The 15,544-nt window shown below is 38.3% G+C and overlaps 1 protein-coding gene across 1 annotated transcript; it reads left to right on the top strand.

The window, feature by feature from the left end:
- The first annotated feature begins 545 nt into the window (after positions 1-545).
- LOC115425645 (fructose-1,6-bisphosphatase 1-like) lies at positions 546-14,926 on the top strand. Its single transcript, XM_030143316.1, has 7 exons — positions 546-822; positions 5,656-5,818; positions 6,599-6,691; positions 8,628-8,768; positions 8,851-8,988; positions 10,166-10,285; positions 14,195-14,926. The coding sequence occupies exons 1-7, from the start codon at positions 653-655 to the stop codon at positions 14,384-14,386; spliced, it is 1,017 nt and encodes a 338-aa protein (XP_029999176.1). The 5' UTR covers positions 546-652; the 3' UTR covers positions 14,387-14,926.
- The last annotated feature ends 618 nt before the right edge of the window (positions 14,927-15,544 follow it).

The following is a 15,544-nucleotide window of genomic DNA, read 5'->3' on the forward strand; positions in this document are numbered from 1 at the left end:
CAAAAGAACTAAACCAGTCCAGTTGAAACAAGAGGTACTACTAACCTGATGACCTGGCAGACAACACTTAGTAGTGGTTTCCATGGAAACACCAGGTGGGTGTTAAATGTAACTGAGGGTGACAATAACAGGCCTATACTGTAATAGTAAACTGACTGATGGATAATATACATGTGCTTACACATACATAAGTAGTACGTATTGGTATTGGCTAAGTTTAAAGTATTCTGTTGAAAAGTCACACTACACTGTACACAATCCAAAAATATCAGAAACCTGAAAAACTTAATCTGAGTGCAGGAGGGGACAAATGTGCTCTTAGTCCACGTATCATTTCCAGACGTGTTGAAAAGTGCAGGTCGTTGTTGCGTAAAGTGTGTCCCACTGCAGGTATGTGCAGCGTCTATTCTTCTGCTCACATCCCAGTCTCAGTATCAGTCTGTGAACCCTCACACTCCAGACTGGTGTGTACAATGCGGACAGTGTCTCCAGCTGCCACACCTCTCCCACAGCTCTGGATTGGCTGGGCTTTCTTCACTCCCTCCGCTCAGTTCCGTGTTCCAGCTGCATTTAAGTTCTGCAGCATTTCCTCCTCCAGCTTCTGCTCTACTCTACTGTGTCTGTCTGGCTGCAGGAGACCGTGTCTGCCACCATGTCCGATCAGGGAACCTTCGACACCAACGTGGTGACCGTGACCCGGTTCGTGATGGAGGAGGGCAAGAGGGCGAAGGGCACGGGTGAGCTGACCACCCTGCTGAACTCGCTGTGCACGGCGGTCAAAGCCATCTCCAGCGCCGTGCGTAAAGCTGGGATCGCCCACCTGTGAGTACCCTCAACCATGTGGGAATGAGGTGACTTTACATTTGATAACACTGGAGACTAAGACTGGCAGTTACACTGTGTGAACTTCGTCTTCTCACTGTATAAAGCTCTGGCGATGAATGACGCTTCTAATGGTCCATCCACGTTGGCAAAAGTGAGCGTTCAGTATGGCGTCAAGATGAGGCCAGATTACATGGTACACGTACATGAAGTATTGGAAGTGCAAGAGAAGTTTTGTAAACCAAAGATATATTTTTCTTTTTAAAATGCACCTATAAAGCTTATTTTGCTCCTACAAACCCGTTTTTTGCTTTTACAAAACACTTTCTGCGTGGTCTACATTGACAAAATTTTTCTGTGGTTATAAAACATTCTGGCCTTTTTTAGACGTGGGGGCGTGGTTACATGAGAGGCGTGTCCACACCTGGTCTAGACAAGAACCAATATTAGTGGTGATGGACAGACATCACCTCATTTGCAAAGTACCACCATAATATGTAACGCGGAACCAAGCCGGGCACCAAGCTCCAAGCCCCGGTTCGAGTAAGGCTGTCCATCAGCTTCCAGTTACATTGAACTTAACTGGGACTCAGGTGCGTTTAAGTGACACGGGCACTGCTGTGTGCACAGCCGGGCTCTGTGTCCAGCTGTGAGCCGGGGCTTGGAGTTTGGTGCCTGGCTTGGTTCCGAGTTGCACATTACAGTGTTACTTCGCTGTCGTTCCATTGTAGTGAATGAGGTGATGTTACCACGCATACTGCTTCCTGTCTAGACCAGGTCTGGACACGCCTCTTATCTAACCACACCCCCACGTCAAAAAGAGGACAGGTTGTTAGGTTTTAGACAGACTCCTAGCTGAAATTGAATATTACATATGCAGTACTGAGCTTAAAGACTCCCCCAAATGTGATAAGACTCAAATTATATGAGGATCTTTTTACAGAAAACTAATGTTAAAGAATCCCTTTGTTTGTTTTTGTTTTTATGTTAAGATTGTTGTAAGTTCATGTGGCCTTGTCAATAGTATGTTTGTTCTTTGTTAACTGTATTCTTTGAAATAAAGTTCTATTAAATAAAAGAAAAGTCATTTTGACAGCTTTCATCAATCAGTGTTCTGTATATTTGGACTAAGAAGATTTAAAGGAAGAACACATCCTGGCTGTACTGTTTTCAGTGCAACAGTCAAAAGAGATTTCCTGGTAAATGGCAGGTGAGATAAAATAGAAGCACATTTCCTGAGTGATAATCACATTTTACTGTTATGAGTAATAATGTTTTGCAATTGTTTCGATTGTGTCTTGTGAGATTGATTTATTTGTTATTTCAGTGGTTGATGCAATACTCTGTTCAGTCATGAAGTTCCATGAGCAGTGAAGAAATGCAGTGTCATGCATCTGTTGCTGGTTTTCTTTGTGTTTATTTTTATCTGAAATTACTACTATGGTCTGGACTATTATTAGACCAACCAGATTGTCACATCAATTCAGAGTGTTTCAATCAAACTTTTTTTAAGTTAACAGGCTGTATGGAGTTCTTCTATATGTTAATTTCCTGGTAAATGACAGGTGAGTTAGAAACCTGAATCTTTTGCTCACTTTTGCTGGCGTGGTTTGATTATGAAAATTTCATTCATCAGAACTTTGTACCGTGAAAGAACTTAACAACCCATAGCTATCATTCTTACTTTCTTGTTGACATCCTGTATAAAGCAAAGAAAATATTAACTGTTAGATTATATTTTTATGAGTTCTTCTATATATAAAAAAAAAAAGTATATATATATATATATATATATATATATATATATATATATATATATATATATATATATATATATATATACAGTACAGGCCAAAAGTTTGGACACACCTTCTCATTCTTTGCATTTTCTTTATTTTCATGACTATTTTCATTGTAGATTCTCACTGAAGGTATCAAAACTATGAATGAACACATGTGGAATTATGTACTTAACAAAAAAGTGTGAAATAACTGAAAACATCTCTTATATTCTAGTTTCTTCAAAGTAGCCACCCTTAGCTCTGATGACTGCTTTGCACACCCTTGCCATTCTCTTGATGAGCTTCCAGAGGTAGTCACCTGAAATGGTTTCCTAACAGTCTTGAAGAAGTTCCCACAGATGCTTAGCACTTGTTGGTCCTTTTGCCTTCACTCTGCGGTCCAGCTCACCCCAAACCATCTCGGTTGGGTTCAGGTCCGGTGACTGTGGAGGCCAGGTCATCTGGCGCAGCACCCCATCACTCTCCTTCTTGGTCAGATATCCCTCACACAGCCTGGAGGTGTGTTTGGGGTCATTGTCCTGTTGAAACATAAATGATGGTCCAACTAAACGCAGACCGGATGGAATGGCATGTCACTTCAGGATGCTGTGGTAGCCATGCTGCTTCAGGTTGCCTTCAATCTTGAATAAATCCCCAACAGCATCACCAGCAAAGCACCCCCACACCATCACACCTCCCCCTCCATGCTTCACGGTGGGAACCAGGCATGTAGCATCCATCCGTTCACCTTTTCTGCGTCACACAAAGACACGGCGGTTGGATCCAAAGATCTCAAATTTGGACTCATCAGACCAAACACAGATTTCCACTGGTCTAATGTCCATTCCTTGGGTTTCTTGGCCCAAATAAATCTCTTCTGTTTGTTGCCTCTCCTGAGCAGTGGTTTCCTAGCAGCTATTTGACCATGAAGGCCTGATTCACGCAGTCTCCTCTTAACAGTTGTTGTAGAGATGTGTCTGCTGCTAGAGCTCTGTGTGGCATTCATCTGGTCTCTAATCTGAGCTGCTGTTAATTTGCGATTTCTGAGGCTGGTGACTCAGATGAACTTATCTTCAGCATCAGAGGTGACTCTTGGTCTTCCTTTCCTGGGGCGGTCCTCATGTGAGCCAGTTTCGTTGGAGCGCTTGATGGTTTTTGCGACTGCACTTGGGGACACATTCAAAGTTTTTGAAATTTTCTAGACTGACTGACCTTCATTTCTTAAAGTATTGATGGCCACTCGTTTGTCTTTACTTAGCTGATTGGTTCTCGCCATAATATGTATTCTAACAGTTGTCCAATAGGGCTGTCAGCTGTGCATCAACCTGACTTCTGCACAACACAACTGATGGTCCCAACCCCATCAATAAGGCAAGAAATTCCACTAAGTAACCCTGACAAGGCACAGCTATGAAGTGAAAACCATTTCAGGTGACTACCTCTGGAAGCTCATCAAGAGAATGCCAAGGGTGTGCAAGGCAGTCATCAGAGCTAAGGGTGGATACTTTGAAGAAACTAGAATATAAGGGATGTTTTCAGTTATTTCACACTTTTTTGTTAAGTACATAATTCCACGTGTTCATTCATAGTTTTGATGCCTTCAGTGAGAATCTACAATGTAAATAGTCATGAAAATAAAGAAAATGCGAAGAATGAGAAGGTGTGTCCAAACTTTTGGCCTGTACTGTAGATATATACATATACAGGGTGGGGAAGCAAAATTTACAATGAACATTTAGTTGTTTTTTCTCAGCAGGCACTACGTCAATTGTTTTAAAACCAAACATATATTGATGTCCTAATCATACCTAACACTATTATCCATACCTTTTCAGAAACTTTTGCCCATATGAGTAATCAGGAAAGCAAACGTCACAGAGTGTGTGATTTGCTGAATGCACTCGTCACACCAAAGGAGATTTCAAAAATAGTTGGAGTGTCCATAAAGACTGTTTATAATGGAAAGAAGAGAATGACTAGTGACAAAACTATTACGAGAAAGTCTGGAAGATACTATTAAAGAAGAATGGGAGAAGTTGTCACCCGAATATTTGAGGAACACTTGTGCAAGTTTCAGGAAGCGTGTGAAGGCAGTTATTGAGAAAGAAGGAGGACACATAGAATAAAAACATTTTCTATTGTGTAAATTTTCTTGTGGCAAATAAATTCTCATGACTTTCAATAAACTAATTGGTCATACACTGTCTTTCAATCCCTGCCTCAAAATATTGTAAATTTTGCTTCCCCACCCTGTATCTTTGATGATTGTGTTCTTTTAAAGTAATTTCTTAATCCATGTATCTGTGATAATTGTTTACTGTGTTTCACAGAAATCTGAAAGCCAGTGGGAAGAAAAGTACACATCTTTAGGGATACAGGGGAAACACTCAGTATATTTCCATCACAGTTACATAACATAAAAATACAAACTGTTCACCACCGTGTGATTGAACTGAAATTGTCTCTTTTATCTTTCAGTTTTGTGTTTCAGCCTCCTGACATTTTAATCATAATATCATGGATAAAAATTTATGAAATGCTTTCTGTTTGCTCTGACATTATTTAGATTTACTCCAAAGGTATTGAAATTTGTTTCAAATGATAACACTTTTCAGTCCTCAGTAGTAGTGTTTTGCAAAGTAGAAGTAATAAAGTTTGGTACATAGCCTTACATACAACCTGCAACCTTGCATACAACCTGTGTTTAAGTCAACCCTTTTAACCATCTTTCATTAATATAATAATAATATGATGTACAATATAATCATTTGTCATATCCTTGTAGACAGAGCAGCAGAATAAAAAGTGAACTTTATTTATTTTGCTTAGAATCAGAATACAGCTAAGCAGCCTGTTGTGTAAAATGAATGACATGTTCAGATGAAATAAGGTGTTCAACTCATTAGTCCAGGGATGGGAATTGATGAATTACTCCTTTGAGTGGTTTGTAATTACAGAGCATACATTAGAACGGTTTGTGAGGGTTAGAAGGTGATCAGCCTCACTCACATTCCTACATATGCTGAAACAGGGTTTTTGTTGGTCTCCTTAGGTATGGCATCGCGGGCAGCACTAATGTGACAGGCGACCAGGTGAAGAAGCTGGACATTCTGTCCAATGATCTGGTCATCAACATGCTCAAGTCTTCCTTCAGCTCCTGTGTGTTGGTGTCTGAAGAGAATGAAAAAGCCATCATTGTGGAGCCGGAGGCCAGGGTAAGTGACTCACAACAAACCCAAAGCACACATCGGTTCTCTTCCTGGTCCTGTCTAATGGACACACTCAGAGTTGAGTAAGATATTGCATCAGACTCAGCCAGTCTTAAAAAACCTGTTTCCATTTATTCACAATCTCATTTTTGAAATGAGCCTTTGACACACTGAAACCAGATCACTCACATTTTTTGTCACGTCTTGTCATAAAGACCCCTTTCAGACACAGGACATGTGTTTGTCAGCAGAACAGCATGAAAATAATACAGTATGACCAAAAACTTCTACACTGATATCAGGCATTTCACATCCAGACTCAGATCACAATGTACTACGCTTTCTGTAAATGCAGTGAATCTATTTTTCTCTCACATTGACCGCATGGAAAGGCTTATTTCTAATTACATTTTGAATACATGCTCAAAAAATAGAATTATCGTATTTGGCTATTTTTCACTTTTTATTTTGAACCTGTTTGCAAACTTTTTTTCAAATTTTCAGTGAAGAAATATAATATAAAATTAAATGCAAAACATAAAATGGTTAGTAGTAGAATGTAATTGAAAATAACTGATAGAGCATAATATAAAGTGATGGTTCTACTGTATATGTCATATCACATGTTTACAGTAGGGTTAATTAGATCTTCATAAAGCTATTGTTGAAATCCATTTTTTCCTATTCATTGTAGTTTTGATATCTTAAATAGGAAAAAAACATTTGAAAAACACACCTCAGACAATAGTACAGGTAACATTCCAAATAATTTGATGTGTTTTTCAGGGAAAATACATCGTGTGCTTTGATCCATTGGATGGCTCATCTAACATTGACTGTCTCGTATCCATTGGTACCATTTTTGCCATCTACAAAAAGGTACTGGAATTTTGCTTAATTTCATTTTCCTAATTAAGTCCTTTTCCATCATCTGTATTTACAATGATAAAGCCAGGTTGATTATTGTGCAATTGTGACTGTATTTGTATGGTCTCATGTTGAAATCTGACCATTTCAAGTTTTAATGGTCCAAACAGATTACTGAGGTCTGTGGCAAGCCTTTTTAATACAGTTGTAGTATTTCAGTTGTAGAAATTCTATTATGGATACCTAATTAACCATGAACCTTTTTATGCTCATCATCATTCCAGTTTTCAGCCACTTATGACTGGAATTCTTTGCAATGATCCTTAAAACTCGCCTCATTCATACTGCTCTTGTCATTTAAAAGATTAGCGAGTGATGCACTTCTGGACCACTGCACCTGTTTTTAGCTTTTCTGTTTGTTATATGTCATTGTGATGGGTTCTTCTGTCCATCGTGTTTGTTTGTTTGTTTGTTTGTGGGATATTTAATCTGTTCTGTTGTTCGTACATGCAACCTGTGCTGCTTGTATGCTGCCTCTTGGCCAGGACATTATTGTAAATGAGAATCAGTTCTCAACTAACTTACCTGGTTAAAAAAGGTTAAATAAATAAATACATGCTAAAATGTCATTTACAAAACAATTACACTTTGTTATTGCAGATATCTTACATTGCATTTTTACTGGTAAGGTCAGTTGTGGGTATCTGTAATGACATTTTAAGTAGAGTTATGTTATGGGTATTTAATAGTTTTTCAACTTGGACATTTGAAATTGAAATTATGCCTGGTAGCTATTTTTTGTAAATATCTGAAATGGGTATTTTTCCCCTAGGAATTCTATTGCAGATATGTAACACTGACATTGTGGATATCTCAACCTGAAAGCCTACTACACATGAATAGGAACAATTATGTCATTGAATGTCAGGAGTATCTGGAATGCCAACTGTAGACAGGAGGAACATCATTGTGGGAATATGGAATGTTAATACTGACTAGGGATGTAACAATTACCGGTATAACGATAAACCGTGGTAAAATTCCGGATGGTTAGTATTACCGTTTAAATTCTAATTATCATTAAAACCATGTTCAATTACAGCACCTTGAAAACTCATGGTGATACTGCTCATTTCCTGCTCTAAAGTGTCTGCCTGCAGGACCTCCACTGTGGAGTCCCTCCCCCTGCTCCTCTTGATCCGAGCGCTTGCACGGACCTGGTCCCCTCATTGTGACATTGTGACTGATTTGATCTGGAAAATGGTCAAACCTATGACCTGTCCAACTACCTTTTTTCCTACTCAAAAAACCACTCAGGAATCAATAGGAGAATTGATAAGGAATTGGATTGGTAAGCAGAATCAACAATGGCATTGATATTGATCAAATCCTATCAATTCCCACCCCTAGTGCAGATATCTCGTATAGCCATAAGGTGTCATCTTTAATTCACATTTGTATGTTTGACGTGTACATGTTGTTATTTTAATGTTTCCGCCAACAGAAAGTACATTGTGCGTGCCGGGTTTTTTTTTTTCAAAATACAACTTGGTTAAATTATTTCAGTGTGTGCATAAGTACTTTTTGAACATTTTGAACATATTTCAACAATAATAATGATAACCATGATAATTTTGGTCACAATAACCGTGATATGAAATTTTCATATCGTTATATCTCTAATACTGACAGGGTGAACTACAGATGTCTGCTAAAGGAACATACAGTACATAGATAGGTGCAGCCCAGTTTTTAAATGCTAAAAATGCTTGCCATATTAGCCTGATATTAACAATACTGTGGGCTGATCATTGAATATGTATTGCTTTTTAGAATTGTACTGTTTTCAGGAGAACAAATCCCTAAACAAGGCACTGTGCTCAACTTTGCTGCCAACTTACTGCTCAGATATGCTATGAAATCTAAATGACACCACCCTCTCCCATAGACCACAGATACTGAGCCTTGTGAGAAGGACGCACTGCAGCCTGGGAGGAGCCTTGTGGCAGCGGGTTATGCCCTTTATGGCAGCGCCACCATGATGGTGCTGTCCACGGGCCAGGGAGTCAACTGCTTCATGCTGGACCCGGTCAGTGTGTGGTCTCATGTGAGTCAGAGAACACAAAAGCATTCACAGTTAGTGGTCATAGTTTCTATTTTCTGCTCCTCAGGCCATTGGTGAGTTTATCCTGGTTGACCGTGATGTGAGGATCAAGAAGAAAGGAAAGATCTACAGCTTGAATGAAGGCTATTCACTATACTTTGAGCCTGCTGTCATAGAGTATCTGCAGAAGAAGAAGCTCCCTCAGGTAAAATTACAACCTAAGAGTGTTTGAAAATACACATTTTTCACGTGAAGACAAAATAAAGTGGGTAATCTTTTATTACTGAACCTCATAGTCATCACTGAGACTATTTGTCCAGATTTTCCTCATTGTTTCAAACCACAGATTTTGGCTGAACTGTTAATCATTCTCCATCAAATACTTAAAAACATACTTCCATCTGTTTTCTTTTTGAGCAATACAGTGATTAGAATGTGTAAACTGGAATGGAGCAAGGGTTTGGAGTTAATTTACTGAATAACCTGGGAGTACGTATTCCAGCCATTGCCACCTATCCACCCTAATCTCTTATTAACCAAACAATAATTTTCCACCAGATCACTCATTACAGGGTCTAAATAAAGTGAAGGAGACCTGAATGATATTAGAGAGAATTTTATTGAAGTCTATGGAAGCTGGACTTTTTGGTGCTGGCATCTAGTGATTATCAGTGGTTTTACACTTAGAGGCACTAGTGCTTTAGCTTTCATTTTAAGCCCCAGTTGGAGCCCCTTCTTGGAGTTGGAGCTCTTCTGTTCACATCCTCTGAGTCTACACTGAATATAATGAATGACAGCACTGTTGTCCTCTTTTACTGGTGTTATGTTGCCTGCAATGAACTGGCAACATGTCCAAGGTGTACCCCGCCTTCACCCATAAGTAACTGGGATAGGCTCCAGTGACCCCCGTGACCCTAGTAAGGGTAAAGCGGGTTCAGAAAATGAATAAATGAATGAATGAGGTTGTATAATGATAATCACTCAACTTCAAATTATTGGTCAGTAACATCAAATCTTCAGTGCTAGAGTCCTAAATGTCCATGCTTGACATATTTCATTCATTTATTCATTCATTCATTTTCCATAACTCTTAATCCTTGAGAGGGTCGTGGGGGTGCTTGAATGTGTCCCAGCTCTCACTGGGTAAAGGCGGGGTTCACCCTGGACGTGTTGCCAGTTCATCGCAGGACTGACATATAAAGACGAACAACCAGTCACTCTCACATTCCATATTTTAGTACCAACATTTTTTGGTTCGTGCTTGGTTTTGTCTCTATTGATCATGTTCTTTCCAGTTTTGGTATTGCTCATTTTCAGAATGAGGATTCTCTTTGGTGCAGGTTTGGTAAACCCTACCCATGTACTGCTTTATGTGACTGTAGGATGGCAGTGAACCCTACAACGCCCGCTATATTGGCTCCATGGTGGCAGACGTTCACAGAACACTGATGTATGGAGGCATCTTTTTATACCCAGGAAATGTGAAGAGCCCCCAAGGGAAGGTAAGAGTCAGTTTCTGCCTTCAGATCTTTGTTCTGGTTCATATTTCGAAATCAATCAATCAATCAAATTTTATTTATTTAGCGCCAAATCATAACAAAAGTCATCTCATGACACTTTACAGTAACAGTGACAGTGGAGAGGAAAAACTTTTTTTTAACAGGCAGAAACCTCAAGCAGACCCCGACTCCTGGAGGGAGAGAGAGAGAGAGAGAGAGAGAGAGAGAGATTGGGGGGTGGGGGGGTGGTGGATGCATAGCAAACTGCACTTGAACTGTTAAAAAGTAGAACTGCTGGTGTTAGTATAATTACCAATAGCTAGTACAAATGTCCATGACTGGTAACAGTACTACTACAAATACTAGTATTAACAGTGGGTATACTACTACTGCAACTGTTAGTACAAATAACAGAAACCTCTACCATCTGTGGAACTACATAATAAACACTTATCACCACTATATGGATAAGTGAGTGATGACAATGAAGGCAGGAGAGAAGAAGGACCACAGCAGCAGGTCCAGAGATGATCCAGGGAAAGCCTGTGAGGACATAAAGCACAGACACTCCAGGGAAGAAGGAGAGTCAGGAGCATGTATTTGCTGGGACATGAATAGAGGACAAGATTAGAAAAGAGAACGTTCCCCTCCTACTTTTGGAGATTCTCGGGACCACCAGTAAGCCTGCATGTTGATAGCATAGCGCTCTAGATGGATTGTATGGAACTAAAAGCTTTTTCAGATAAGTAGGTGCCTGGCCATGAAGGACTTTGTAAGTGAGGAGTATTTTAACCCTTTCATGCATGAATTATGAAACCTTTGTCAATATATTTTTCCTGTGTTTTTGTTCCTCTTTAGGCATGAAAAAAAACAATGCGATCAAGGTTTGTTTATTTTTTAAGGACTTACAAAAATGTTCACTCAGCCAGAGATCATGCATTTAATTTTTGAAGCAAAGAAACGTGTATTTAAGACCTAATATCAGAAAGTGATATGGAAAACTATGCAATAAGAACGTTTTTAATGCTGCTAATCAAATGTTTTCTCACATTTTAACATACTCTAATACTAGTTATTATTCACTTCATGGAGATAATATGCAAAAAAAACAAAAACTTTTTGTGGAAAAAAAACAAAACAAAAATGTTAATTACAGTCTAATAACAATTAACAATTGCTTTACAGCCAAACATGTCACAGCAGATTAGGTTTATCAAGAACAGCAAAGTTACAGTAATGGACTGAATTGCAGTTTATGGGATGATGCATGAGCGTCCACTGTGTTGGCTGATATGGAACTAAAACAACAAAACCCATGAGTATACAAGACAACAGCTGTAGAATAGCTGTCCATGGGAGTGACCACTATGCATGAAAGGGTTAAAGTCTATCCTAGCTTTTACAGGGAGCCAGTGCAGAGAAGCCAACACAAGAGAAATATGGTCTCTGATACTGGTTCTAGTCAGTACACAAGCAGCAGCATTCTGGATTAGCTGAAGGGTCTTAAAGGACTTTTTGGGACAGCCTGAGAGAAGTGAGTTACAATAATCTAGTCTGGATGTAATAAAAGCATGGACTAATTTTTCTGCATCATTCTGTGTTAAAATATGCCTAATTTTAGCAATATTACACAAATGGAAAAAGGCAGTTCTAGAAATCTGTTTTATGTCTAAGTTAAATGATAAATTCTGATTGAAAATGACGCCTAGATTCCTCACAGCGGTTTTGGCACAATGACTTCAGTTTTGTCTGAGTTTAACAGCAGAAAGTTGTTGGTCACCCAATCTTTAATCTCTTTAATGCACTCCTGTCGTTTGGTTAGCTGATTGGGTTCATCAAGTTTAATAGATAAATATAATTGGGTATCATCAGCAAAACAATGAAAGTTGACGGAGTGTTTCCTTATTAAGTTACCTAAAGGAAGCATGTATAAGATAAACAGTGTTCATCCAAGAACCAAGTCTTGAGGAACTCCATGACTGACTGTGGTGGACTGAGAAGATCGATTATTAACATTAACAAACTGAAAACATTCTGTTAGATAGGATTTGAACCACATTCATCGATCCACATAACTTGATCCTTTAATACCAACTGATTGTTTCAGTCGTTGCAGAAGGATGTGATGGTTAACAGTGTCCAAAGCCACACTAAGGTCTAATAAAACCAGTATAGAATCCAGACCCTTATCTGAAGCAGTTAGAAGGTGCTTTGACCAGTGCCATTTCTGTACAAGGATGTTCCCTAAAATCTGACTGGAAATTCTCAGACTGTTGGCCTGAAGGAAGTAACAGAACTGATTGGCTACTATTTTCTCCAGAATCTTAGATATGAATGGAAGATTTGGCTAGTCATGAAAGACAACAGCTCCCTGTTGCTGTAAACTGTCATATTTCCTTTGTTTATCAATCAATTAAGTTGCACTTTCTGTCGTATTTCTAGTTATTTTAATGCACTGTCTTCATCTGGAAAATCATCAGTATTGTGAAACAATTCTTACTTATAAGCTTACATACATTGGCTACTTGTGACAGTGTCACAATGTTGTTTCTTCATTTTCCACATCCTTCCAGTATGTGCAAGATTTAGCTCAATATGGGGACACACTATGTGGGTGTAGAAGGCTACCAACATACCAATAAGAGTAGAAAGACATTATTTTACAGTTGGCTCTTTTGGTTTTGTTTCACTAACACACTACAGTAATTGTTTTGCTGTTTTTTGTTTTGCTCCTGGACTATTATTAGAACTGACCAATCATATTACATACATAAGTGTGTATGTATATGTATTATACAATATATATTACATAATACATATTGTAATTTCAGAGCTTTGAGAATCAGATAAAAGACCAAAAAAATGCTTCATTTGCATCATAAGAAGGTGGTGCTACAGGTATATACCTATGCTTTGACAGTAAAATCACTATTTTGAATTTTCCCTCACTAAAAAAACTTTGTGGCACAAAAAAACTACACAGTCTTCAGATAACTTCCATGCAGAACAACTTTACTGTGAAACTTTTCCACACAAGAACAATTAACAATACAGGAAAAATAAATAAATAAATAAATATATGTGTGTGTGTGTGTGTGTGTGTGTGTGTGTGTGTGTGTGTGTATATATATATATATATATATATATATATATATATATATATATATATATATATATATATATATACAGGGTGGGGAAGCAAAATTTACAATATTGTGAGGCAGGGATTGAAAGACAGTGTATGACCAATTAGTTTATTGAAAGTCATGAGAATTTAAATCTTCAAATCATATTTTACTGCATTTCTAACGGTCTTGTTGTCTACCTCAAGTTCAATTGCCATTTTTGTCATGGATTTGGTTGGATCCTTTAGGATTTTGGATTTGAGAGCTTTAATAAAAGCTTTGGTATGTTTTTTGTTGCTTCCTCCACTTCCAGACTTTCTGGTAATAGTTTTGCTCATAGTCATTCTCTTCTTTCCATTATAAACAGTCTTTATGGACACTCCAACTATTTTTGAAATCTCCTTTGGTGTGACGAGTGCATTCAGCAAATCACACACTCTTTGACGTTTGCTTTCCTGATTACTCATATGGGCAAAAGTTTCTGAAAAGGTATGGATAATAGTGTTAGGTATGATTATGACATCAGTATATGTTTGGTTTCAAAACAATTGATGTAGTGCCTGCTGAGAAAAAACAACTAAATGTTCATTGTAAATTTTGCTTCCCCACCCTGTATATATATATATATATATATATATATATATATATATATATATATATATGTATGTATGTATGCATGTATGCATGTATGCATTTTTAAAGTAACTTAGTGTAGTTTGATTTCAATATTCCTTTTGGAAGATTTGAGATTATAAACTAGAAACCAACCCTCTGCTTTTCATCCAAGTTGCGACTGCTGTATGAAGGCAACCCCATGGCCTACATCATGGAGCAGGCAGGCGGCCTGGCCAGCACCGGCTTCGAGGATATCTTAGACATCCAGCCCACAAGCATCCATCAGCGAGCCCCGGTGGCCATGGGCTCTCCTGATGATGTACTGGAGTATATCGCCATCTGCAAGAAGCACGCCAAGAAGTGAGACTGTACCAACTCACCAACTACCACTGTACGACGAAAGCCATGTATCTCTAAACCTTCATCTTTTCAGGGACTGAGGAAGACAGTTAGCCTCTTTTATTATTTTTTGTCAGATGTGAAAAGGTCCTGAACCTAAAAATCCACTCATTGAATGACTGCATTTGGAGTTACAAGGCTTTCATATTACTACATCAGCCGTATTTATGGTCAGTTTGTTGAAAGCAGGTATATAGAAAAAATGTACTGGCTCAGTGAACCAATACAATTCCTCCATAAGCTCAACAGACAACATGCACAGACTGCACAAAAAACTACCAAAGACCAAAGATGTGCCAAACAGAGACCAATGTTCTTGGTTAACCTTAACTAAAGGTTTTCAGTTTACCTCTAGTTGTGCCTTAACAAGAATAACCAGACAATCCAGAAAAGTGAAGGACCAAATACAAATGTTATGCAATAATACTTGATGCCTCATTATGTGAACTACTACTGCTCGGTATGATGAAGACTCAATAAATCCAAATAATTTTAAGACGACTCATTGTTTGCATTGTTAATCCTCCATTAAGCATTAGCATGTGTATATTCATTAAGTACTATCCATTTTGCATGGTGGTGTTCTTACATGAAATGTTACATGGAATGTTGGACTGTTGTGCTGGGCGTTGGTCATTTGTGAACATTGGCTGACTAGGATAACTGCAACTGTTGCCACTGTAGAGGAGCAACTGAAAGTATTTTTTTTTATATAATTTTCTGAAATAATTTACAGTGGTGAGGAGCAACATGAATACATTGTTAAACATAAATTATTCTTTTCGAGTTCTTATTATCCAGTGATGGTAGTGGTGTCCTCTTCATGGCTTCATGGCTCTGACCATTTTTTCCATTTGTTATGAAATTGAGGTTCTTGCAATCTCAGTTTATGCGTCAGTTTTTCCGTTACATATCTCTCTCTCACAGTGCCTAGCCACTTCTCCTCAGTTGGAGGTTCCACTTTATACCATGTTCTTGGAATTGCTTTTTTACTAGTTGCTAATAATATTTTAAGAAAGTACTTATACTCTTTTTGTACTGTGTCTTGTGAAAGTGAGTATTTTTGAGGAAAACAGACCTGAAGCCTTGATGTAGAAATCAGTATAGAAGCTGCTGTCACTTC

This window comes from Sphaeramia orbicularis, chromosome 9 (assembly GCF_902148855.1).
Source record: "Sphaeramia orbicularis chromosome 9, fSphaOr1.1, whole genome shotgun sequence".
Taxonomy (NCBI): Eukaryota; Metazoa; Chordata; class Actinopteri; order Kurtiformes; family Apogonidae; genus Sphaeramia; species Sphaeramia orbicularis.

Bases quoted from the DNA above. Each gene is read 5' to 3' on its own strand.
- LOC115425645 (XM_030143316.1), top strand. From the start codon at position 653: ATGTCCGATCAGGGAACCTTCGACACCAACGTGGTGACCGTGACCCGG. The intron at 823-5,655 runs GTGAGTACCCTC...TGGTCTCCTTAG, and splicing joins AAAGCTGGGATCGCCCACCT to GTATGGCATCGCGGGCAGCA. The intron at 10,286-14,194 runs GTAAGAGTCAGT...TTTTCATCCAAG, and splicing joins TGAAGAGCCCCCAAGGGAAG to TTGCGACTGCTGTATGAAGG.